The following is a 25,040-nucleotide window of genomic DNA, read 5'->3' as shown; positions in this document are numbered from 1 at the left end:
CCAGGGTGGAATACATGTGCTTTGCTGATGAGGGGTTTTGGCACATGCTGACATCCCATTAACTCCAATATCATGTTAATAGACAGTAGCAGCCAAGAAGCATTACTTGAAATCTTTAAGCAGAGAGAATAAGCCCAAATCACTCCTAAATACACCAGTAGCATAATAAACTTAGATAGAAGAGAAACATAGTAAAGACCATATGTTTTGTTATTAAGAACTAAATAACAACATAAAAAAGGGGAGAAAAATCTAAAATCCAGCTGCCCTACAGCAGCAGAGTGGAAGAGGATTTCTGCAGACCCCCAGAAGTGAAATCAGGCTACATCTAATTTCAATTTCTATCGTGACACTTTAGATCAAGGGAGATTGAGAGCAAACAGGAGACAGAAGAATTAATACTCTTTAAATTAAAAAAAAAAAAAAAATTAAAAAACCAAAAAACCCACAAAAAACAGAGAGAAAGAAAATTAAGTAACGGTCAAAACAGCTAAGCAAAGTCTTACTGGAAAATTCAGCAATATTTCCTCTCTTAGTCCCATGCACCAAGGGGACAGACCTGCAGCAGTCTATAGCAGGATACTTAGCAAAAGCACTCAGCAGCCCAAAAGGCATGAAGGCGCATTACCAGATGCTGCTTCCAATTTAATTTCGGGCTGAGAAACTTGTCAAGAAGGCAGACGTATTGTAAATCTGTAAAGACATTTCCTTTATATACACATATATGCACACAACTTGTATTTGTTCTCCTGGCTGATGTGCAGAAGAAATTAATAAGCCTAACTTTAAATTTATAGTAAAAAATCAAAGGAAATATTAAGAAAAAAATTATTTAAGAGCCTAAATGATAGCGGAATCGAGAGGATGAAGCAGTTGGTCTATAAAAACAAATCACGCTGAACTACCTTCAATGCCTTATTTTCCCCTGATTGAATTACAAAATTAGTCAATGAAGACTGTAATATATTCAGGCTTAGTAAAATATTTGATAGTGTCTCAGAAAAAACTTCCTTGAAAAATTAATTCAAACTGGCTTGGATATGAGCACTGTCATACAACAGTATTAATAACAACAGTAAATTTGATTTACGTGGCTCTTCCCTGCTAGTGCCAGTCTGGGAGGCACAAATATGGCAAAGCTTTAAGCCGAAGAGGCTTGCCACGGGGACGGGTGTTAAGGCTGGGTTTATCTAACGTAGTTATTAATTATTTGGAAATGGAAGAAACCCACTGAATTAGATAAGCTGTTGATATGTGTCTGTTTAGGGGGCCAGGTGGGACCGTAATAATTTCCGAAAGCCACCACTGATATGGTGGCTCAATGACTGAGCAGAGCTGGTTCCTTCTCACCAGCTCTGCTACCTTCCCGTAAGTCGAGCAGCACCGAAGGCACAAGAAGTCATATGGGCAGCGCATCCCTTAGCCAGCAAACATAGGCAGAATTAAGAAAACCAGGATGCAAACTTCAAAAACATTAAAGAAAAACAAGTTTTGGAGATAAATTGCCAATTTACCAGGAGGCAGAAACCTGGAAAACAGTTAACATCTAAACGGGCTGGTCGTGACAGCAGGCTGCAAATGGGTTACGAGCCTGCGAGGGAGCAGGACAGCGGGACCATGCTCTGCACAGGGAGGAGACGTCCCCATCCAGAGCCAGGGGATCAAACTTAGGGTAACCCCCAACCCTGCTGGCCATGGGGCCAGGAGCCTCCTGCATGCTGAGGAAACTCGGCAAAGGGCAACAACAGCAACGGAAAAAAAACCCCGACGTGGATGCTGGAAAGACTGAGCTGGAATGAAGGAGGACTTGCATCTGCGCCCTTGCTTAGCGCTGTGGGAAGACCCAACTGCAACAACCCTGGGGATGACCAGCGATGCTGAAGTCAGGGGGACAGGGTGTAAAAGCATGTAATGAATTAACTTCAATAAACAGAGACTGAGTACTTCTCCTGCAGCAAACTGCCCTGTCCCTGGGTCTGGCCCCAGAGCACCTTCAGTGACCAGCACAGAGCAGCATGGGGACCCTGCACATCACACGTCCTCCTTGCAGCTCGCAGCAGCTGGTTTGCCAGCGTTACACCCCACCAGTGGAAGGGGTGCCTGCCCTGCCCCACTGCTCCAAAGCCCCTCGCTGGCTACTCAACCCTGCTGCAGCATCCAGCTGTGGTGTGCACAGGGATGAGCATGGGAATTTACCAAAAATACAAATGAAAAAAAGTCAGAGAAATCAATTGAGAAATCGATAAGCATAAATATTGATCCTAGACCATTGTTACCTCAAAATGATGGGGGTTTTCTTTCCTTTTTATAATATCAGACATCTCTTCTTCAGAAAAAATATATCATAGTTTAATAGGTAAGACCATGCTAATTATTATCCCCAATATCAAGCAGAAAAAGAGCACTTCATTGCTACGAGCACTTAGGATGAAGACATACTTTGCGTATTCACACGGACCATGCACCTGCTGAATGTGGGAAACTCCAGGTCTGTTTTCCTCTTCCCAAAGCAGGACTGAACCCGGAGCCCAGTGGAAGCACCACAGCCCCTGGGCCCGACCCAGCAGCATCCCTGGATGCCATGAGAGGGTGCTGAGGGGCTCCTGAGCAAGAGGTGAGCAGACCCGGCCAGCAGCTCCCACAGAGCCCTGCAGCCTGGGAGGAGAAGAGGCAGAAATCAGCCCATCAGGATGGAGATCCACAGCTCCGATCCATATCTCTGCACTGCACGACGAGAAAAGTGTCTCAGCCCAAGGGCAGCAGCGGCTTTACCTGCCTCCCCGAGTGCCGGCTTCACTTAGCGTAATGATTATTAAGCCCTGTCAGCAGATATGAAACCAATGGACGCAGCTCTGCAGGCAAGCACTTCGAAAGCCGCCGAGACGCCCCTGCTCACAGGTTTTTGTTATCCATCTGGAAAATTGCAGATGTCACAAGAGCTTTTAGAGCATCAAGATGAAATTGTCTTGTCAGCAACAAAAGGGCCAGTTCTCCCCTGCCCCAGTCCCAGCAGCTGTCTCAGCACCGCAGGCTTCTCCATGAACGGCCGGCGTTGCATCAGGACACTGACGCTCCTGGCGCCGGGGAGCCTTGCCGGCATGCTGCCCGCCCCGGAGCTACCACGACACCAGCATCTCAGCCTGTGCCGTGTGAATCTTGCTCTGAAGGAAAACTAGGGTGAAGGAAAACAATGTTTTTCCTCTCACACTAATTCACAACCTTTTGTCTGCCTCTTGACTGTATTAGGCTGGGAAGAACTTGTTGTTTGCTGGGGAGGATGAAGCACACCCTGGGACAGAGAAAAGATGGATATGCAGGTTCACTGGCACCAGCTCCTCCTATAGCTGGTTCAGGTGGAATAAAAAGCAAGCCAAAGAGGTTTTAATCCAAAATCCAAGCAGGCCCATCCCTTTTCTTTGCCATAATTGTATGGGTTTTCACTCTCTGCAGTTTTTGAAGCTTCTGCATTGCTTTGACATGAGTGGCATCTAAGGCAGATGTGGCAAAATCACCTTTCCAGAGACCACGCTTCTCAATGGGGCTCTGATCAAAAACGGCTTTTTCCTTTTCTGCAGGGAAAACCCCTTGCTGGTCTCAAGCGAGGTCTTTTGGCAAGATCAGAGGGCAGCCAGCAGAGCCACAAAACCACCCCAACACCAGAATGCATAGGATGCTGGGCTGCAGCATAAGGGTCCTGATGTGAAATGGTCCCTTCCAGAAGCAGCTGGTAATTCCTGCAGATGCTGGGCTGAGGTGAAGTAAAACAATGAAGAAAAACTTTTCTGCATCTGGCACGTTCCAGCAGATACAAGGAGCAAAGAGGCCACAAGATGCAGAAGATGGCCATGAGCACCAGCTCCACTGTCTTCTCATGCTGCAAGCCTGAGAGCAGACAGGACATCCTGCAATATGGCCTGAGTGTGTGTCATGGTTTCAGCCCAGCCGATAACAAAGCACCATGCAGCCGTTCACTCACTCCCCCTGCCCCGGCCATGGTGGGACGAGGAAAAATATAAAGGCAGGCTTGTGGGTCGAGATAAGGACAGGGAGGGATCACTCACCGCTTATGGTCACGGGCAAAAGACAGGCTCAGCTTGGGGAAGAAACAACATCAATTTAATTTACTACAAATCAAAACAAACCAAGGATATTAGGAAGTAAAACCAAGCCCTGGAACACCTTCCCCCCACCCCTCCCTCCTTCCCGGCTCAACTCTACTCCCGGTTCTCTCCACCTCCTCCCCCCGGTGAACAGGGGATGGGGGTTGTGGTCAGTTCATCACACGTTGTCTCTGCCGCTCCTTCCTCCTCAGGGGGAGGACCCCTCACTCGTCCCCTGCTTCAGCGTGGGGTCCCTCCCACGGGAGACAGTCCTTCACGAGCTTCTCCAATGTGAGTCCTTTCCGCGGGCTGCAGTTCCTCACAAACTTCCCTGGTGTGGATCTTTTCCGCGGGCTTTAGTTCTTCCCCAACTTCCCTGGCGTGGGTCCTTTCCGCGGGCTGATCTTCAGCCACACACTGCTCCAGCACGGGCTTTGCCATGGTGTCGTGGCCATCTTCGGGGGGCCTCTGCTGCCCCGCTCACCTCCATGGGCTGGGGGGGACAGCCTGCCGTCTCACCACAGGCTGCAGGGGTACCAACCTCCTCAGGCACCCCTCCTCCCCCTCCTTCCTCACTGACCACGGTATCTGCACAGGGCTTCCTCTCACATTCCAATCCCACTACTCACTGCAGGTTCCCCTTCTTAAATCTGTTCTCCCACAGGCACTACCACTGTCACTGATGGGGTTGGCCTGGGCCAGAGGGGGGTCCGGCTTGGAGACGGGGGAGCTTTGAGCAGCTTCTCACAGGAGCCGCCCCTGCGGCCCCTCCCTCGTTACAAAAAAACCCACACCACACAAACCCAAGAGAGCAGAACATGTTGAAGGCTGATGGCTGGACTAGGGTGAGTTTTTGTGGGTGCACTGGGTATCATTCCCAGCATGGTGCTCCTCAATGCACCCTGATGGCAGCAGTCCATAAGCCAGGTTCAGGGTAAGAAAGCATCCCATCCTCTATCTTCCTCCATTATCCAGGGCCATGGCACCAACTGAAGACCATTCTCCCAAACAGAAACTGGGTTATAACCCTGCACCTCAGACACAAAATATGAGAATCCAAATGTGATTTATTCCTCCTGTGCACAAAATACTACCCAGCTGCCTTTGTGTACAGGCATTATCTTCTGGTCCATTGATTTTTAATAGCATAGTTGTAGATCGAAATGAGATGCCTGAGCATCACAGGGTTCTGCACCGCTCCCACCTTCATCAACAGACACTAAACACTGGTGCTGATGACGGAGTTTCTTAGGGCTGTCCAGGACACAGGCAAGCTTGTTACTGCACCACAAGAAATAGAAGTTGAAGACAGAACAAGCGCATTAGATCACCAGATGCTCCAGTGCTCTCTACAATTTGCTTCCTCAGTGCTTTCGTCAGTCAAAGCTTGAGCAGCCCAAGTGACAGCTCCTATCCATTCCCTTGGGAGGTTATTCCACTGCCTTCAAATTTCTAGGCACTCTTTCAAGCACATTCAGCCCAGGTTAAAAACCAAGCAGCAGCACCATTCTCTTTCTTCTCTCCATTTGCCTTCACAGCTCCCAAATGGTTCCCCTGCCAGTCCTGTCATTTACATCACAGTCACCTGTCCCTCGACCAAGAGCAAAGCTGTCTTGCTCCAGGGTTTAAGGACAGAGTGCCAGATCTAGGCATCCCTGGCTAAACACTGCATAAATGAACAACAATCCTATACACCAAGTCACAAGAAGGAAGAGGTGATAAACTCACCAGGGGCGTCCTCCCAGAGGACCATTTATCAGCATTAACAGTAGCAAAATCTTTTTCAAAGAATAATTGGACAACTGCTGTACAGACAAACTACAATTAAAAAATTAAAGCCCTTTGCTTCTTCCCACACCACCCTGTACCTTATTAAAGCCATGTCAAAGTTGACACTTAGTCGTCTGGTTGTTGGCTGCCTTCAGAGAGTCACAAAAGAGTGCACAGGATGCAAGGCTTGTGGAGATGTTGTCTCTTCATCAGACTAGTTATACATGTTTAAAAAATAGCCTATCCTGCTGCTGTAGGTGGTACCTGTTCTGGAGATAAACAGAATTATTCTGGCTCTGTGCTATCATTCCAGTATCTTTCACTAAAGCAAAGCCAAGAGAAGACAGATGGACAGACACCATCAGACCAAGCAGCAAACACAGGTTGGAGCCACGGAGCGGGCAGGCAGGAGCATCACTGCCGCGGAGAGGAACCCCCTGAGGATTAGTACCTTCTGCATGGTCCTTGTGGGAGGCTGCTCAAGTCCCTGAGCCTGGGCAGTTTCACAGCTGTGGAAAAGACATATGCAAGCAGTTGGATGAGGAACTGGGCCCACTCAGTTGCTCCTGAATGGTGAGTGGATGAAGGACATCTTCCCAACCCTGCAGTGTGAGGGAAGCAGCCATGGCTTATTCTCACCCTCTCCTTCCTCAGCATTGTGCCCACTACATACGCAAAGGCAGAAGCAAGCACAGTGCCACAAGCAGCAGGGTCCCCAGCACTGCCACTTGTTAACACTTTGCTGGTGGAAAAGTCGATGCTCTGAGCCTGGAACCAGGACAGCTTCAAAAAAACATTTAAAAAAAAAAAAATAATTTTTCAACATCTTTCCACTGCCTCAGCTGGGAGTTCACATCATGCCAAATCACAGGTAAGATGAGGGTCACTCACGCAGCTTTTGACACTGCAACGTGAGAACCACTTATGGAAGTCAGCAACGAGACACTTGCTAACACAGAAGTGCCCCGAGCAAACGCCAACTGTGCTGTGGGGCTTCTTTGGGGTGAGCGGTGCACCCAGGGTCCAGCACCCAGCTGGTGACCAGAGCAAATGCATGCACCTGCAAGCAAGGGAGGTCACGCACAGGGAGGAAGAACCTGCAGGAAACGTGGCATGAAGGAGGCTCGGGGCTTCTCCGGTCACCTGAAAACTACTGATCTGATGACTTTTTTTTTTTTTTAACTGCTTTTAGTAGGTGCCTAAAATAGACACCTTGGTTTTGTAAAAGCAACTGAAATAGATAATGGCTGGTCAGCGCACTTCACATTTCCTTTATAAATAACCTATTAATACTTCTGGAAGTGGGAAAATGTTTATTTCTAGATCCAAATAAATCCTGATCTTCTGCTAAACATTTCTCCTGCAGGGTCATTTGACGCATCTCTCCAGCCCCCCTGGATGCATCTCTCCAGCCAAGGGTGGCTCCGTGCTCCTTCAGGCAGCAACAAGCAACAGCACCGCCCCATCTTCCAAAGCCTTCACTGGACTACCACCACCTGGGACTGAAGGACAAGGGGTGTGAGCATTAACTGCCGGCCTGAGAGCAGATCTGCCTTTGCAGAGAGGGAAGGCAGAAGCAGGTGCCTTATCACCACACCTCAGAGGAGAGGTGGGATCTCTCGAAGGTTTGCCAAGGAGCCCAGGGCTGCATTGCAGCTTTCCCTTCTGCCACCATACTGGTTACGGACTGCGTGGCTTAGCAGACGGTGAGGCGCTTCACAGTTCAAAGAGCTTTATGCTTTATCACCTTGAAGGCACTAAATAAATAAATAAATAGCACAGCTTGCACTTCAGCAGAGTATAAACAGGCATTTATAGAAAGAAGCCCCAGTGAAACCACATGCCCTTTCTATCCACTTCCCAGGCAAATAAAACCAAGTAATATCGAGCACAAGAAGCATATCAAGGGGCTTTTCAAACAAACAGAGGTATACCAACAAGGAAAAGCCCCAACCTCCAGCAGCCCCACGCAGTCGCTCTGCCCGTGCCTTTCGGGGGCTCAGTGCCTTGGCACCGCTGGGCTCTGCGCATCACACACCCGGGCTCAGAGAGAGCAACAGCAATTGGTTCCCATTTCCAGTTCATTGGTATGGCTCACCATACATCCCTGAGCCCCCATGGTTAGCTGTGGCTTTTAATGTATGGCTGTTTCTCTCCCGTAGCCGTGCCAGGCTGGCTGATACTAGTTTTGCTCTCTTTCTTCCTGCTCTCGCTACATGGCAGGCTCCCAGGAGGATGAAATGAAAAGGCCCTGATCACAGATTTTTCCTGAGCAGCTAACCCTTAAGGTGCAGGCTCTCCAAGATGCAGAGTGTTTGTTCATGCCTATACAGCTGCAAAACAAATAATCAGGGAAAAACAACCAGTGCATGATTATAGCCAGACTTGGCCAAGGCAACATGGGTCAGAATTAAGCCTCATCTGAAAGGCAGGTCATGCCTCTTGTATATTCTTTTTGGTTTTTTTCCCCCCTTTAAAGCTGCAGCAATAATTGCATTATGAAGGAGGAAACAAAAAAAAAAAAAAAAAAAAAAAGAGAAACAAAAAAACCACAAGTCAACAAAATCAAAAAGCCAGGCACCCAAGATATCTTTGCAGGAGCTGGTCCTCTTGAATCAGAACCCTGGAATTGTTCTGCAATTGACTCAGCGGACAGTTACCATCTGTTTATGGAAAAAAATGTTAATAACCCCCAATCATAATCAAATAGGCAACCACTTTACTTTAAGTACCTATTAACTAATGCTAAATTACAATGGAACAGCTCTGCAAGTACTTCTGACATCCACATCAGCAGTGCCAGCACTTTGATCAGGGCTATTAGAACAAATACCAAAAGAACTGATAGCGATGCAATTCCCCAAACATTACAAAAAGCGTGGGCAGTATTTATTTACTGTTCTTTCATATCTTCCCCACCTCCTTGCTGTTTCTGCCTATTCAGAAAGAAAATATGTACATACATGTGTACAGATGTAGACACCACCCACCACAGCAGACCCCATGAAAGCCTGGTCCGTGCTGTGTTTCGTTTTTCTGTCCAAGGCTGAGCTTCCATATGGATTCTCCAGTGCCCAGAAAGGCTCAAGGCATTTCCATCAGTGGGGCACCACCTCAGTTGTCATCCTCTATTTAGCCCCCCTATTTCCATGATGCCTATAAAGGCACCTCTAAGTCCTTCCCACCTCTCGTCTGAGTTGAACCAGCCAGCAGATCCAAAAGCTGCAGCAGAGAAAGAGGAAAAAACAGGCAGGCAGGGCTGTAAGCACACGCTTGCATGTGCGCAGAGAAGCAGCATGATCACACGCCTTATTTCTTTGGGAAATCAGATTAAAAAGCAATCGACTCTTTGCCAACTGTAACCAAGTCTGAACCATTAGCTGGCACTGTCTCTACCCGAGGAAGGAAACCTCATTTGGAGAATGCAAGTAGTTTTTAATCTCAGAGCCTGGAAAATAGTTCATCTCAGCAAAACGACAAGTGCTCTTGTCTCTGGATTTTCTCTAGCATCTTTCTCCCCATATCTCAGCAAACTCAATTTTGGTTTTTTTTTTGGTGGTAGTTTGTTTTCTGGGTTTTTGGGTTTTTAAGTTGTATAGCACCAGGAATACATCACATCACACAAATATATATGAGCACAGGCTCTTTATCTGTAAGCACTTGCAAATGTAACAGAAAACAAGCAAAAGGAACATGTATTTCAGTCCATCAACCTAAGCATTTCCACAGCCTCCATCACTGTGCCATCCGAACATTTTGTTAGTCCCAGGACTTTTCTGTGCCGTTATTACTGGCTTATGAAATTTCATTTTTGTTAGTCCCGGGACTTGTGTGTGGCTTTTTCATTATATTATGAAATTTCATTTCCTGTCATCTGCTGGGATTAAACTTTGATCGGAAGACACGGGTTTACGAGACTTGCGGTGACAAGCCTGACCCCAGAAGGTGAGGTGTAAAACCCTCCACCTCCAGCGGGTGGTCAAGGAATGTGGGATGCCGAGGCCAGAGCCAGAGCAAGCGACAACTAAGCGTGGGACGCCGGGCTCCTTACTCCCATGAACTCTACCCCACCTGTAAAACCCACTCCCCTGGGACACAGCAGTAAACCAAAGGGCCCCAACTCACAATTTCTTGCCCTGTAAGATCCTATTCTTCTTCCCACACTAACACAAGGCTTTATAAAGCATCTCAGCTCCCCCTGCGGATACATCACCCTTCAGCAAGTGGTTGCAACCCATGCCTGCAACTTCAGTGTGCCTCAGTTGTTACTTTCACTTTTCCCGATGGTTTCCCCTCCGCTGCCTCCGTGTTGCCCATGTAACACCACGTTTCACAAAAAGGCACTTTGCCTTTTCCCTGCCACCTCCATCACCCCAGCTCTGGTGATCCCCCAGCCCTCCTCCAGCTGCTTCAGGCCACCCCGTCTCCCCCCCAGCTACAGGAGCCAAAGTTGACAGGCAGCCAGAAAGGGGGTATGACCTCTGCCATCCCGTGTTAATGAATGCCCTCTCCAGAGGGAACAGGGGAAGGCAAGGGGGATGGCACAGAGCCAGCCTCTGCAAGCTCAGCCAAGGGACGCCAAGGACCGGGAGCACAGCACGTCAGAGCCCCCTCCACAAGGAGCTTTTGTTGATGCCTCCGCTCCAGCCCATTGACGGCATGCTTGGCAGAGCAGGCTTTTCCACCACTTAGCTGTTGGCTGTATCAGTAGCCGGGTCGTAACCAGAGCGGCAGCTCTGCCAGGACCTTTGTGCAACGCTCTGAGGGTGTGCTACCAGCCGGAAGAGGACAAATGTGGACACACCATCCTCTCAAAGTCCTCCCCCAGCACATGTGCCCCGAGACACAGTGACTTTCTTTTCAGCAAAGGCAGCTGGGATGTTGGACTCTTGGCAGCCCATTAGTCCACTTGAAGACTGGTGGGCAACCCAGCAGGCTGGCCCAGGGGGACTTTCCAGCCCAACGTGACATCCAGCCTTGTCAGTCCAACTTCACCTCTTTCTCTCTAGGAGATAAACCATCTGGCTGAACACTAGGAGACGCAGAAGGAAAACGATGTGCTCAGAGAGACTCACGACGTGGTTTGGGTAACGTGTCCAACATGAGCACACAATGTTCTGCGTCCGTGACAAAAACAACAGGAAAAACCTGCTCCTGCAGGCCTGCCAAGCTGGGATTTCAACAACAAGTGGCAACATATCAGCTGGCGACAAACAGCTCCTGATTCAGGGAATGATGCACTTTCCAAAAAGACTCAAGGTTTGGATTTTTCTTCTTAGTAAATGATAGCATGCTGGGTGCCATACAGGATGGCTCCAGCCCAAGAATTAGCTGATAATGATGGACCCAGAGGAAAGTGCCGGCTAAAGGAGATTTGGAGGTGGTTGCCAGCTGCACTGTCCCATACAGGGTGTCAGAATAAGGTAGAACCTGTACGTGAATCCCTGGAAAAGCAGCTCAGGACCACTCAGTAAAGCGATTTGATGATTTGGACAAGGGCGTCACTCCATGAACAGGAAGCAGGAAAGGAACAGCAGCCCATAGTGAAAGAGGACACACCAGGGAAAGAGACACCCAGCACACAGAGGACAAACACGAGCTTCAAGGTACCACTGCCAGATTGGAACGATCTGCAACAGCTCAGCTGAAACCCCAAAGAAACCCAAGGAGAAAGCAAGGCTCTGGACACGTGGACCTGCAGAGCAGCAAGGAAGGAGAGCTTAGAAACTGCATTTTGGAGAGCATGGAGGGACTGTGACATTTCTTGTGGGGGTGAGAAATAAGTCAGCTACAGCCACCAGGTTAGACCATCACCAGGGTACCACCAGACATCTCAGCCACTGCAAGTGAATGAAAGAGTTGCATTTGTGTTGTGGATGAAAAAGTGGTGAGGTTTGGTAGCAAGCCTGATGCAAAGAAGGGAGATACAGGCTAAAGAGGCAAAGCCTGGTTGGCATGGCAGTTGACAATGGCGCTATGGCTAAAGAAAAAAGTGTGGGCAGAAGAGATGCTGGGGAAAAGCAGGAGGCTCAGAGCAGGTAAGGCCATGTGCTAGGGAGACTGTCCACAGTGCAGGAGGACCTGCAGCCTCCAACGGGAAGCAAAGTTTAGGCAGTATGAGTAGGCTGCCCATGGTGGTGCCTATGACACTTGTGACTCATTAAAGAGCTATCACCCTGGTTTTAAAGATGTATTTAATTTGTTAACTCCATCTCTCCAAGCAATGTCATTAATAAAACTTTTAGAAACTTTGCAGGGTTGCAGTTTCATATCAGAACTGGAAGAAATACAGCACGATGAGGAGGAAAGCAGGCTCTTCTAGCAAAACATGTTTGCGTCCCAAAAACTGCACACGCAAAGACCCATCACAGCACCCCTCTGGTTTCTGGGAATGCAAAATATCCACTAAAACACTTATCCAAACACCTCTGAACACATACATACATGTGTTCACCAAGACAGGTTACTCACATAAGGTTCGCTCCTCTTTGATTCTTCTGCTAGGGTCAGAAGTTACTTTTCCTTTTTATATCTGTATCTCTAAGCCCCATCAGTGGCAGATGCCCAAGCACTTCTAAAGGGTTCTGACAAATCCCTCCAGAAGGCACATAACATCATCCCAATTTTACAGATGGGGAAATTAAAGCAGAGACAGAGGTTAAGACAGCTAATTGCCTACGGACACTGAGTCAGTAGAAGAGCTGGGAATTGATCCCAGGAACCATGTCTTCCATTCCTCTGCTCCACCCACCAGTCAGTACACCCTACCAGATGGTTCTTATCATTGGACATATGGACTAAATATTGCTAAGTTGGTGTAGAAGATTTGCTATTTAATTAAATGTCCTGTCTTCTGTCTCCATAGGATGCATAGGGGAAACTCCAGCCAGAATCCCATCTGGACCCACTCAGCAAACGTCTCCATAAAGCAAAACAAGCCCTAGGCAAGCACAAGAAACATTCCCAAACCTACCAACCTGCCCTGCAAGACTCAGGAGCCTCAGAAGAAGCTCATGTTTGTCAAAGCCTGGCTTCAAACAGGGTATGCATGAACCACCAGTTAGGCTGGGAACTACTTTGTCATGTGAAGGCTCTTCCTCCAACCTTCACTGGGCACCACCAACACTGCCCAATTGGAGATACGAGCAGAGTCACAAAAAGCAGATGGCACAGAGTAATCTACTTTCTTCTGGCATTAGCTCTACCGCATCACAGTGCTTCTGTTGGTAGGACAGAGAGACCAGTTCTGCCTGGCAAATATCAGACGCCTTCTCGCTTTCCAATCACTACCAAAGACACTTGAAATAGCTCCTAAAGTGGTTATTCATGACACAAAGGAGCAAACCTTCCAACAGAGAGGCAGCAGAAAGATCTTCCACACTGCTGAAAGACAGGTCAGCAATTGATTTCCCAGCGTGGACCTTACAGACTTACAGCAGCATCTCAGTCCCCCTTCACAGACAGGCACAGAATGAGTGCATCTGCCTTTCCAACAGAACCCAAACCAATTTCACATCCTTCTGTTCCCCGTTTGCATCCTGCACTCTGCACCCAGTGCAACACAAAGGGAAACCCATGCATCAAGTCTGCAAAAAAAATTTCATCCAAGAACATGCTGCCCTGAGTACAACTCCCTCAACACACAGCTGGAAGGAGCAGGCTCAAAGCTCTTCTGGGCAACCTGTACATGCAGTTATGTACTGATAAGGAAAACATACGCATACTTCTGCCCAGCAGAAGCACGTACAGGTGAGAACCATGAGCCTGTATATCTCCATTACTCTCCCAACAAACAGAAGAGGGCTGGACAACATTCTCTTTAGAAGGCTTTGCACCAATACTGACAACATAGGAATAAAATCACAACACCTTTCCACGTGTGCTATAAGAGCCGGGCAATCCTGGAAGGTGCCTCCTGCTAGAGAAAAGTGATTGCACGTACCTTTCATCCCAAACTTGGACCGCCGGCCATACTTGTTGATCATAATAAAGAGGACGACCAAGAGGACACAAGCAAAAGCTGCCAGCCCAACCGCTATGGAAACCTGAAAGGAAAAAGCCTTAGAGTCAAGACAGGAATTTAGGAGTCTAGATTGGAAATACAGCACCTCCTTGCCCAGTTAACCTTTCTGAAGGCTCACACCATCTGCTGCAGCCCTGTGGATATCAGCTGTGGAGGAAAACACAAGCTAAAGCAAAGGGCCCTGGCACAGCTTGGAAGCATCACAGTCTATTTGCGGGACTGGCAGGCCTGGGATCTCCTTATCAGCAATTGCTGTTCTGGCGCCAGTTCTCCCCAGCTTCTCACTCCATTTATCTGCAGGAAAGGAGGACCACTGCTCCAATGCCTGGGATCTCCCTTCACTGCACCACGTCGTGAGCCTCCATTTCCAACATCGCCACTTTGCCATGACAATCACAACACTAAAGCTATACTAACCTGAGCTAGGAACGCAGAGGAGCAGCAGAAAATTCTTTAGAAAGAGCAACTCTGTCTCCATCCAAACATCCCTCAGGACAAAGAATGAGGGAAAATAACACACCACAAAAGGAAAACAGAAGAAATTAAGCAGAACTGGGTTTTTTTCCCAAGAAACATTTGGTTGTCCTAAAGCCTCTAATGGTTCCCTATTTATTGTAATTTTTACTAGTAAATATTTATAATACAACAGCATCCAAAGTCCTTCACTGGAACTGTTGTTCCACTGTGTCAGTGTAAAACTAGAGGAAAGAAAGCCTCCTTGCCCTAAAGGGTTTACAGTCCCAGGCTTATTTTAATATTTATGAATATTTATTCCTTCAAGTCTTTGCTCAAGATACTTTTATTGCATTGATGTAAACAACAATTTCTTTGGCATTGGCCCAATTGTTCTCCTGTACTGGGTCTTGTGATGCATTTAGACTTCACTTCCTTTTACAAAACTGTATTCTGCTATAATAGAAAACACGTCATTTAACCAAGAAAAAGTAATTTCATTTCACAACCCTTTTCCCTGCCCTTAATACATTAGCTACAACATTTTTAAATTTTTTATTTTACCACGCTGTATTTTCATCACCCAGCTTGTTTTCTGTGCTTTATATTTAATAATCAGTGCACATTATTACTCCAGTCTCACCGTTCAAAGCTTTCGCTTCAGTTATAGGAGATTTTCAGTTGGCTAAAAACTGAAACCAAGGTGGATTGAGTTTTGTTCATTCTGTTAACTTCTGGTGGGTTTCAAGATCTTAACACTTTCACAGAATTAGAGCAATTGTGTAACATGCTAATTTTCTTCCCCAATACTTATACATAATTTTTTTTTTTCTTTTTCTACCTGGATTCTGCAGAAGAAAGACAATGCTGAGACCTGATAAGCCGTAGGCTTTCTTTCCTTTTTCTTTTTTGGCACAGCCTGCAGAGCAGGAGGGAGGGCAAACTGGCATTGACAAAATTGAACCAAGCTAAATCCAAGTCCCTCACAGGGCTAAACTTAACAGCTCAATAATAGTACGAAACACACAATTGCCTGTTTGTTCTCTGGGTGCTACTTTTTTAGAGTGAGAATTTCTGACCCTGCCAGCAGCAACTTCACAGGATGCCTTATTTTCAAAGAGCTCCCTGGTTCCACACTGCAGACCCAAGAGGTTCAGATGGTACGTGTCAGTATTTTACTTGCCTGACACAAGCCACAAAATCCTTCTGATTGTTGTCTTGAGTCATAAAGGAAGAGATTTTCCTTGCAAGCATCTCAAAACAGCACCGAAATGTAAATACTGAGTCGTCAATAACAAGAAATGCATGCAAAACAGTTCTGTAGAGAAGAGGAAAGGACTTACCCCAAAAGTGTCCTCCTCTGGTTTGTGGGTCACAGTGATGGGTGGGGTGGGACTCACTTCATAATCACCGACTGAAACCAAAACACCAAAGACAGAATATTCATCATGGCTCCCATGGGACTTCCAAGGCACCTGCACATCCCCAGTGGCAGCGCCTGACCTAAAAAGATCCAGTTCACCCCTAACAGAGGCTGCAACTCTCTATTTCAGAAGGCACCAAAATCAACCATCAGAGAGTTCCCTGTGCACATCAGCAGAGAAAACACAGACCAGGACAAAACTGATGTCACTCCAACCTTACAAATGAGAAACATTTGGTTGCCCGGTGTTCCAGGGTGGGTAGCCTCCACTGCTGAGCTATCTCCTAGAGTTTTCGGAAATCTACTGGGCTAAGTAGGGTTAAAACACAAGACTAACTCCAGCAGAACTTGATCCAAAGGAACAGTTACTTAAATGTTTTTTTTGGAGGGGAGCAGGTAGGGACAGAGAGGAAGAAGGGAAGAATCTGTCGAGGAAACACTACAGAAGTTGAGTCCTGCTTCTCACCTCCGCCCACACTAGAAAGCATGTTGTAAATGGGCCATGACACACAACTGCTCTGGGGACTGGCCAGCCTGCACCTAGTTAAGACCCCTTCTGCTACACCACCACCAACCATCATTTCCACTAAAGGACCTTCTTCAGGACATCACTAGAGGGAAGTGAGCATCTCCTGGGCTCTAGAGATTACCCAAAAAGCTCCCCAGCCATTTTGCTTATGCATGGGGAAGCCAGGGCTTTGTGCAACCTCCACCAACTTGCTTCTGGCTTCCTGATTTTTCCTCCAGGAGCCCGTAAGTCACAGAAGGGCAGGGGGAACCACAACAACAAAATACACACAGTATGCAAAGGGCAAGGAGACACTTACTTGAGACAAAGTTGTCCGTACTCTCTGTGGAAAGTACAAAGAGAGAAGCAACACAGTTAGCAGTACAGCAAAGGGAGAGTGGTCTCATTCCCAACCCACCTCAAACACACTCCACCACCCCAAAGAGCACGGGAAACCAGCTTTTCATATTTGTCTTGTTGGGCAACTGTAACTGGAAATTGCAGTGCATGTGCCAGCAGGACATGCTGGAGGTCACAATGGAGAGTACAGGGGTAACTGTGCAGGACCTTGGGTAGAACAGGAGGGGAGGGATGCTTCTGCAAGGCCAAAATGGACAACAATTAGCAGCATGCTAACCAAACTTATGAATGGTCATTAAACAATCCTGCTTTCAGCAGGTGAGCAAAGCTCGACGGACACACGGGGTTCAGCAGGATGGAGGTGAAGGGGAGAGAAGCAGATTTTGCCTTGCATGGCAGGGTTCACCCAAGGACAAAGTCCTATGAGGATGAGGACCAGCTCCCAGGAAGACAAGCCCAGCTTGGGGCAGCGGGTTAGAGGAGACCTCCTCTGATCAACTTTTCATGAGCCACTCATAAAAGCTAATAGCATCCGAACTGGACATGGAGGCTGTGGCTGTCCTAGAGCTGCCTCCTGCCTGAGACAGCCATGCCAGTCCTTGCTGTCAGCCTGTTGACTGCTGCAGTCTATTCAGCAAAGCTCCTTCAGCTCTGAAGGCGGCTGAGGCCCCAGACGATGAGGTCTAAAGCTCTCGGTGACACACAGTTTACATAGCATGAGAATAACATCAGCTTTCAATTCACTCGCCCATGTAAGAAATTGAGCCCAATATGAACTGGAGTTTACACAGCTTTGCTGGCAGAGGGCTCCTGGAAGGACACTGAAATGTTCACGCTGAAGTATGGGTGAGGTTTGGAAGGGAAGCGTAAAACAACCCCCGGATGACAAACACAGCTTTCCAAACCAGGGGAAAAAAACTGAAAAAATATTTTTGTTTCAAGTCAAGCAGAAGAGTAGCTTTCCTTGGCTTTTTCTAGCAAGGGGGGAGGGGGGAGGGGGGAGGGGAGAGAAAAAAAAAGAGAAAGAAATATTTCATTTGGAGACTTTTTTTTTTTTTCCTATTGAAGTGGACAGAGGCTAGTCGTAAAACTCATGCTAGTTCTACATTTTCCCCTTTCCATTTTTCTCTACTGAACCAAGCAAATTCAACAGAAACCCACAAAAAGTTTTTCCCACTAAACCCTATTTTTCAAAGTACAAAATATAGCCAAGAAATTTCAGCCAACTTGAGTTTTGTGAGAAGTTCCCAAAGAACTGAACACTCTTCATGGAAGAGATAGGTACATTAGCCTTTGTGGATTAAATAAGGAGATGGTAGCCTATGGTAGAGATGTCCGTGTCAACACACGATGAGATTTTTATTAGGATGTAACACAAATCTGTCCTGGGAGCCACTGCCCTGGCTCCTAAAGCCACAACATCACAGAGAAGCAGGATATAGCATGGGGCACGTGTCCCAGCTCCCACCCAGCTTCTAACAGTATCTTTCTCCTCTCAACCTGGGAAGCACAATCTGGCATAGTACCAATGAGAGGTTGCAGACCAGGGGTTTCTAGAAAAACATGGTCACAGGTCCTTCTCTATGCTGATAGGAAGTCTTCCAGGCACTACGCTTTCATTAATTAATTAAGACTAATAATCACATCCTGCATAGTGACAGCAAAACCCTTGCACGTGTGAATAGCTATAGGCAATAAGCTTCTTGAATGAACCACAATGGGGAACCTTCAATTTGTGGCATTTTCTGGAGGAATCTACCTTCAAATGGAAAATTATAAACATCAGCTGCATTGAGTGTTAATGTCAGCTGTGGCAGTGGACGGAACAACGAACTTCAAGGAAAGTAAATTACATCCTGCATTGGGCTGACAGGGTCTGCCAGGGTGAGAACAGCTTGGGACTTTGGATCAGAAGAAATAAAAGAAATGGTTCAGATCCTGCTGAGAGATGGTTCAGGGTCAGTAAATACTCCACACCAACAACACACACAAGGCGTGGGTGAAGATGCATTCACAAGGGCAATATTTTGCATATATTTCACACAATCCCATTCTCCCAGAGCTTCTGACACAAGAGGCTCTTCAAACATCAACGTGCCTTCCCACAACACAGCACAGCTCAGATCCATTTCCCAAATCAGCTCTCTCGAACAGATCTGCCCCCTTTTCTGGAGGTCCGGCACCTACTTAAGAGCTGTCCCCATTTCACAGATGGGGAAATTGAGTCACAAAGGTGGGACCTGACAGAGCTGAGACTGCAAACCTGTGCGCCTCTCCTCACCCACCTACATTTGATAAGCTGCTCTTCTGCCCTGACAGAAGGAAACATAAATAGGTCAGATAGCCAAGCAGGGCATCATCCTTGAAGCCGGAATACAAATTTTCCACTCCCATCCATATCAGATCTTCAAGGCAGAGATTTGGGGTTACATTTACAATATTTGACCTGCGGGAAAACTCTGTGTACGTATATGGTGTGATATAAATAATAAATGAGAGTACTGTTGGTATTTTTCTATATTTAGCGAACGCCCTATTTTGCTGGATTTTCTTGGGCTGCAGGGGCCAATTTAGAGCTGCCACTTTCTCATGCCATCATTCCTGAAGGCAGCTGCATGCACAGATCTTAACTCCACGATGGCCAGCGTGGCATTTCAATGCCAGAGAGCAGACCAAGACACTCCATGCTCCTATAAAGCAAACAGGTCACTGAAAAAGTCTCTACTGCACTCCCCAGAGCTGCATCTTCATGTCCTTAAATGCCTTTTTTTTTTTTTTTTTTTTTAGTTAAGCCCTGAATCACTATGGAGTACAACGGGGAATTCCAAACAATCAGTTAAGAAGTCCCAACAAACTGATGCAAAGCAGCTAATTGAGCTGTCGCATCTTTTGTAGACCTGTCATTCTGGAATTGCACGTCATATTCAGAAGGAAAACAATCCTGACACTGCTGCATCCAGCTTTAATCATTTTGTAAATGCATGCTAGAAGAAAAAGGGAAGAGCTGCATCACTTCAAAGGGCTTTCCATTCTTTAGCTTATAACTAGCAATCATATAGAAGAATACTTTCTCTCAAAAAAAAAGCAGGCAACCTCTTTGGGGGATCCCAGAGGAGATCCAAAATAATCGACCAAACTTGCATCCCATTCCCACTGAAATCCCTAAAGAAATACACTGCAATATGTTACACAACAAAAATATCTAAACCAGTTAGTGTGTCTCTCTGCATTAAAGAGTTGTTATGACACCAAAGCACACTTGAGTAGGAGAATGATACCGGTCAGAAGAGGCTTCTCCAGAGGTCACCTCTTCCAACCTGCTGCTCAGACAAAGGCCAACTTGGGTTGCCAAGGCCTTATCTAGGCACGAGAATTACTGGTGGGACCACAGTAAGACCTTTGGATTGCAAGCAACACAAATGAGATAAACTGATATCCTACCTGGAAAGGGTTTTTCAAGGAAGTGTCCTTTGATGGTTTGGTTGGCTGAGCCCAGCTGGTTGGTGGCCACAATCGTGTAGTTGCCATTATTGTAGTGAGTGGGTTTGTTGAAGAGCAGGCAACCCTCAGATACTTCCCCTTGTTGGTAAAACTCCATGTGGATGATCTCTGTCTCCCGGAGGACTTGGCCATTGTGCAGCCAGTGAAGGGTGGGAGCTGGGTTCCCATGCACTGCAAATGCAATGCAGTGCTCCAGGTGTAGCACAGGCTCCTCCAGAGTTAGGATGCGAGGGGGATCTAGGGGAGAAAAACATGGCAGGCTCACAGCACACCTCCACCCACATCATGTCTCCGCGCACCATGGAAATTAAGATTATTGAAAACGCAACCTCCAAAATCCCTTGTTCCTTCTATTTTTCCCCATGGATTTCTGCAAATAAGCAGCGCTAAGTCACAAGAACCACTCCACGCTCCCCCGAAGGAGGATCTGAACCATAGCCAGCTCTCTTCGGCTTCTCAACAGGGGTACAAATTAACAACAGGGATGGTCCTTTCGCCAGCCCAGAAACAATTAAGCTTAGAGTTGCCCAGTCCACACACTACCTGCTGCTCTCCTTTCCTCAAGGGATCACGGGGAGGCTGCCTGTCCCCATTAAGGAGGACACCGCGACGTAGCACTGTTACATTACACGTGCACAAGGTGCCCGTGGGAGCTCTCCAGTCACACTGAGCAATTTAGGATTGCATAGCTGTGGAAGCAAACATCCCTCAGCGACTGCCTGTCCTTGGGGGTTTTGACTGCCTGAATATCCCAAAGGACTGCTCACCCGCCGAACACCCTCCAGGGGTGTTTTAATTAAGGGGAGTAGAGTGGGAGAGGGAAAAGAAAAGCAGGACTCCACATGCAATTTATTGCATATGCATTGTCTCCCCACTGGGACACCCCAAGAATTCAAATGTTGCTTTTCCATCGCTTCTGAAACCCCATTTACAACACCTACATGTAAGGTCCCAAACCCCAAGGCTGGCACGGTCTGAACTAGAAGAATAGAGTTTTGTGCAAAGACAAAGGACACAAAAAGATGAAGGTCTTCCCTAGAACTCTCCTTTTTCTGTTACCATCCAACTGCAAAGACAATCCATGGGGCATCCACAAGGAACAAAAAACAATGCACCAACTTTGGCCGATCTTTTGGAAAAAAGACAGCGAGTTTTTCAGGCAGTGAAGGTAGAAGAAGAGAAAAAGGTGCAGAGCTGGTTAGAGCTGAGCGACATTCTCCTACCAGCACCAGTTACCCTGAACCACACGCCCGTGTCCCAGCCACCTCCTTTCACTTGCAAGCCTAGATCCGCATGTGGCTTGTTCACATCTTCCTGGCAAGGAGGATTCAAAACAGGCAGCCACCTACACGCACAAACCCAGATCTTTTCAGCGTGCAATTACAGCCTGAGTGATGGGACTGGGCAATAAAAGCACGGGTAGCAGAAACTGTCAGCAGCTTAGAGGATTACATGGGTGAAAATAGGCATTGGCATGGTGCTGTTTAAGGTGTGGATGAAAAGACGCTACGATGCAGTGCAAAAAATACCTGCCTGCTGACCAATCACCTCTGAGCTGATCTGAGCTTTGATTACCTCTATTCTTCAATCCATCAATAGTACTTACTGGGAAGAAGATGAAAGTAGTCAAGCATCTGCTCTTCTTTTTCCTATCCCTTGTGACTGCTTTGTCTACAGGACCCCAAGGGTTCTGCACTGCACTGGACATGCAATGTGCGTGAGTTCACCAAGACTAGCCAGAATCATGCATAGGTCTCTGCTCTACCTGGCAAGGTTGGTGGTGGGAGACAGATTTTCAAACTACAGAGTAAGGGCAAATATTACAGACACAGCAACATATAGTAAATCTCAGCTACTTGAGAGCACAAAGCTGTGTAAACTTCCTCTTAAGGTCAGGTTTGTGTTAAGTTATATTGGAAAGCACAAAGAAAGTTTAGCTACTTGCAGCTAAAAGTGAACTGTTGAAATTTGACATGTGCATGTTTACATGGCATTTGCAGTTTAACTTTGTAGGAACAGATCTGGGAGGAAGCACTAGCATCCCTGATATCAGAGGCGAGATTTACACTGGCTGTAGCAAGGGTGACATTTAACCTCTCACAAAGCATCAGGGCAAGCCACTCTGTGTTTGTAAACAGAGTTTTAGTGCCTTTACAGCTTTTCCTTACTCTGCTGGATCTTCCAAGAGATGGTTGGAGAGATGTCCACCACCAGTGTGGCACTGCTGCTCCTCCCCTACTCTAGTGCTCATTTCTGCACTAATGGAAGCAGCAGGAAAGCAAAAATATCGATGCTTAAGAGAGAACTGTGCAAGGATGCACCTCCTCCTCCCTGTGTTCAGCTCCTAATCCTCATGCACAAAACCGGTACATCACAGGAAGCAAGTGGTCATGCATTCAAATCGTTCCCAGGGCAGCCCTCCAGCCTTTATATTGTCAAGGTCTCTCCACTGCTACTTACAGTAGACAGTGAGCAGCACGCTGGCATTGCTCATCCCCACCACATTCTCGGCAATGCAGGTAAGCAGGAACCCGTTGTCCTCGCTGGTGACATTCACCAAGGTCAAATTGATGGCATGAACATTGGTCCAGTTGAGGTTGGTCTAAAATCCCAGAGAGAAATACAGACAGAAATCAGTGTCTGGTGCCTCCTCTCCTCCCCGCTACTGTGGCCAGAAGATGAGGATCATACTTTCCACATAAGATGTGAGAAGGTGTCTAAAATCCAAGGACAGCTAGGACCTGGGTGCAGGGAGGTGTTTCCTCGCTTGATTAAGTGAGGAAACCACATCTTGTAAGAGGAATTACTGGAAGGGGGAGACCCACAGCATTATAGCACTGATAAACATGGCTTGCCTCTAGAAAAGCTTGTTTAGCTGCCTATTTCAGCTACAGTTATTGCAGACGCCCCTGTAAACAGGTAGTTTCATCAGAGGAGACATGAGTTAATTCAATTAGGGAGCACTGAGATATGAAGCTATCTCATCTTCAGTTTCCAGCCATACAGAGGGAAGGTTTTGCTGCTTTCAGGTAGTTGCCAGGTTCTCATGTGGATAGAGTACGGCTTCAATTTTCCTTTGGATACAACCATTTCACATTTCTCATAGAAGTTTCCACCATCTACCTGACCCTCTGCCCTGCGTGCACAGACCTGGGGAACACATGGCAGCTGTCTTGCCCTTGCCACATCAGGCGCAGGCAGCACTGAGGTGCTGTGGCCCCTACCTGGTGTGTGTTAATGGAGTGGAGATCAGCCACCGTCCAGTCGACATCGGGCAGCGGCGAGCCTGAGCCATTGCAGGTGATGACAGCGTTCTCCCCTTCTCGCACCGTCAGGTTCACATGGCTCACACTGATCTCAGGGAGGTCTAGGAGAGCCATACACCAAAGCACTCAGGTGTGGAGCAGCGTTTGCTACAGCCAGCCACAGGACACATGTGTGGACCCAGATCCCACCAAGCCGTTTCCCAAATCAGCCTCCAGCACCCAGGGATAAGCAGCAGGAGGCAACAGCATGGCCTCGCCTTACCAAGTGAAGGAGGGGTATTGCAGATAGGGGGAAACGTAGACACTGGAGATGTGCCAGCTGAACAGACCCCCCCACCACACTTGAATTCAAAAGCGGGCGTCCAGCTCTGGCTGCACTTCCCTTCACACAATCCCCATCCCCATCTCTTCTACTCCCACAGAAGCTGCTCTTGAGAGCCGTCACCTGGGATGGGAAAGCTGCGTGTGCTGGGAGAGGATCCAAAGTGTTCCCACCTCCAGGGAGAAGGCACAGAGCACCTAGCACTCCAGCTGAGGAAAACATCCCTCTAATTTATAACAATCAAGAGAAGATGACCAAGGATGTGTCCTCATATTAACTGCAGCTCTCCTAATAAAAGGTGCCCTTGTTCTTCCTTGGTAGTGGCAGAGAGATTCACTGATTTATGGCGGCTCTGATTTACACCACTTCCTTACTTGCAGCCACAGGCGCCAAATATCCTTGCAACATAAAACAAAACAACGCTGGTTGCAAGAGGAAGGGCAAACAGCCTTCTTGCATAGGGGACGGTTTCTGGGTTGTTTGTAGAGTCAAACGGGGTAGGCAGGGCAGGGGGGAACGGACCAGTGGTCCCCTGCCATCATAGGGCAGCAGCAGCATCACGCCAACCCAGAGCCATGGATGGGGATACACCTCCTGTCATTGCCATCAAGGAGTGACACCAAGAGGGAAGCAATATTGTACTGATTTGGGGGATGCCAGAAGAAAGGAGGCAGCGGTCAAGGCCTGGCAAAGCTGCATAGGTGGCAGGAATCAGTGGAGAGGGACGTGGGAGGGACACATATCAACTCTCCAGGTTGAGGTAGTATCAAATATGGCCACACCAAGTCACGCCAGCCCTCAGCACCAAAGGACAAAGACAAATGGGGTGTTGTTACAACATCCCTTGAGTCATCTTAATGCTTGAACAGAAAGACTCTCCTCTGGAGGAAAGCAGATCAATGTGGCTCCCTGCCCTTCCAGGTCAGAGGAGGTGCTCACCCTGCACACCAGCACATTTGTGTTCCCAAATCAGTACCCTGCTGTCCCCTAGAGTCTAATACCACCATTGATGGAGTCACCTCTACTCCCTGTCCCTGATCCCTAAGGATTTTTTTTTTTTTCCCCTCTAATCCTTGCAGATTATTCTTCCCATGTTGGGAGGAAATTACAGCACTCTCAAATCTTTTTTGTTCATCCACGTGCAGGCACGCTTTGGCCAATTTCCAGAGCTTAATAAAGGGACATCGTGAACTTGGGGGTGGGGGGAAGTCATGCAAATCCAAATGTGCGTGCTGTTTGTCTACTACTGCTACAAGAAATAAACCTGAATTCCTAGAACAGAGGACAATCATCAGAAAAAGAAAACCTATGGGT

At 47.4% G+C, this 25,040-nt stretch overlaps 1 protein-coding gene across 2 annotated transcripts in view; it reads right to left on the bottom strand.

The window, feature by feature from the left end:
* The window catches only part of NTRK3 (neurotrophic receptor tyrosine kinase 3), a 220,335-nt gene that overhangs the window by 131,337 nt on the left and 63,958 nt on the right, over positions 1 to 25,040 (bottom strand). For both annotated transcript variants that reach the window (XM_049812839.1, XM_049812840.1), the window contains exons 6-11: positions 23,363 to 23,505; positions 22,599 to 22,740; positions 20,079 to 20,375; positions 16,597 to 16,620; positions 15,690 to 15,760; positions 13,813 to 13,915 (exon numbers count right to left, since the gene is read on the bottom strand). In XM_049812839.1, the coding sequence (XP_049668796.1) occupies positions 13,813 to 13,915; positions 15,690 to 15,760; positions 16,597 to 16,620; positions 20,079 to 20,375; positions 22,599 to 22,740; positions 23,363 to 23,505 (780 nt within the window). The remainder of the gene's footprint in view (positions 1 to 13,812; positions 13,916 to 15,689; positions 15,761 to 16,596; positions 16,621 to 20,078; positions 20,376 to 22,598; positions 22,741 to 23,362; positions 23,506 to 25,040) is intronic.

This window comes from Accipiter gentilis, chromosome 10, assembly GCF_929443795.1.
Source record: "Accipiter gentilis chromosome 10, bAccGen1.1, whole genome shotgun sequence".
NCBI lineage: Eukaryota > Metazoa > Chordata > Aves > Accipitriformes > Accipitridae > Astur > Astur gentilis.
This window is presented reverse-complemented; position numbering and strand designations above follow the sequence as displayed.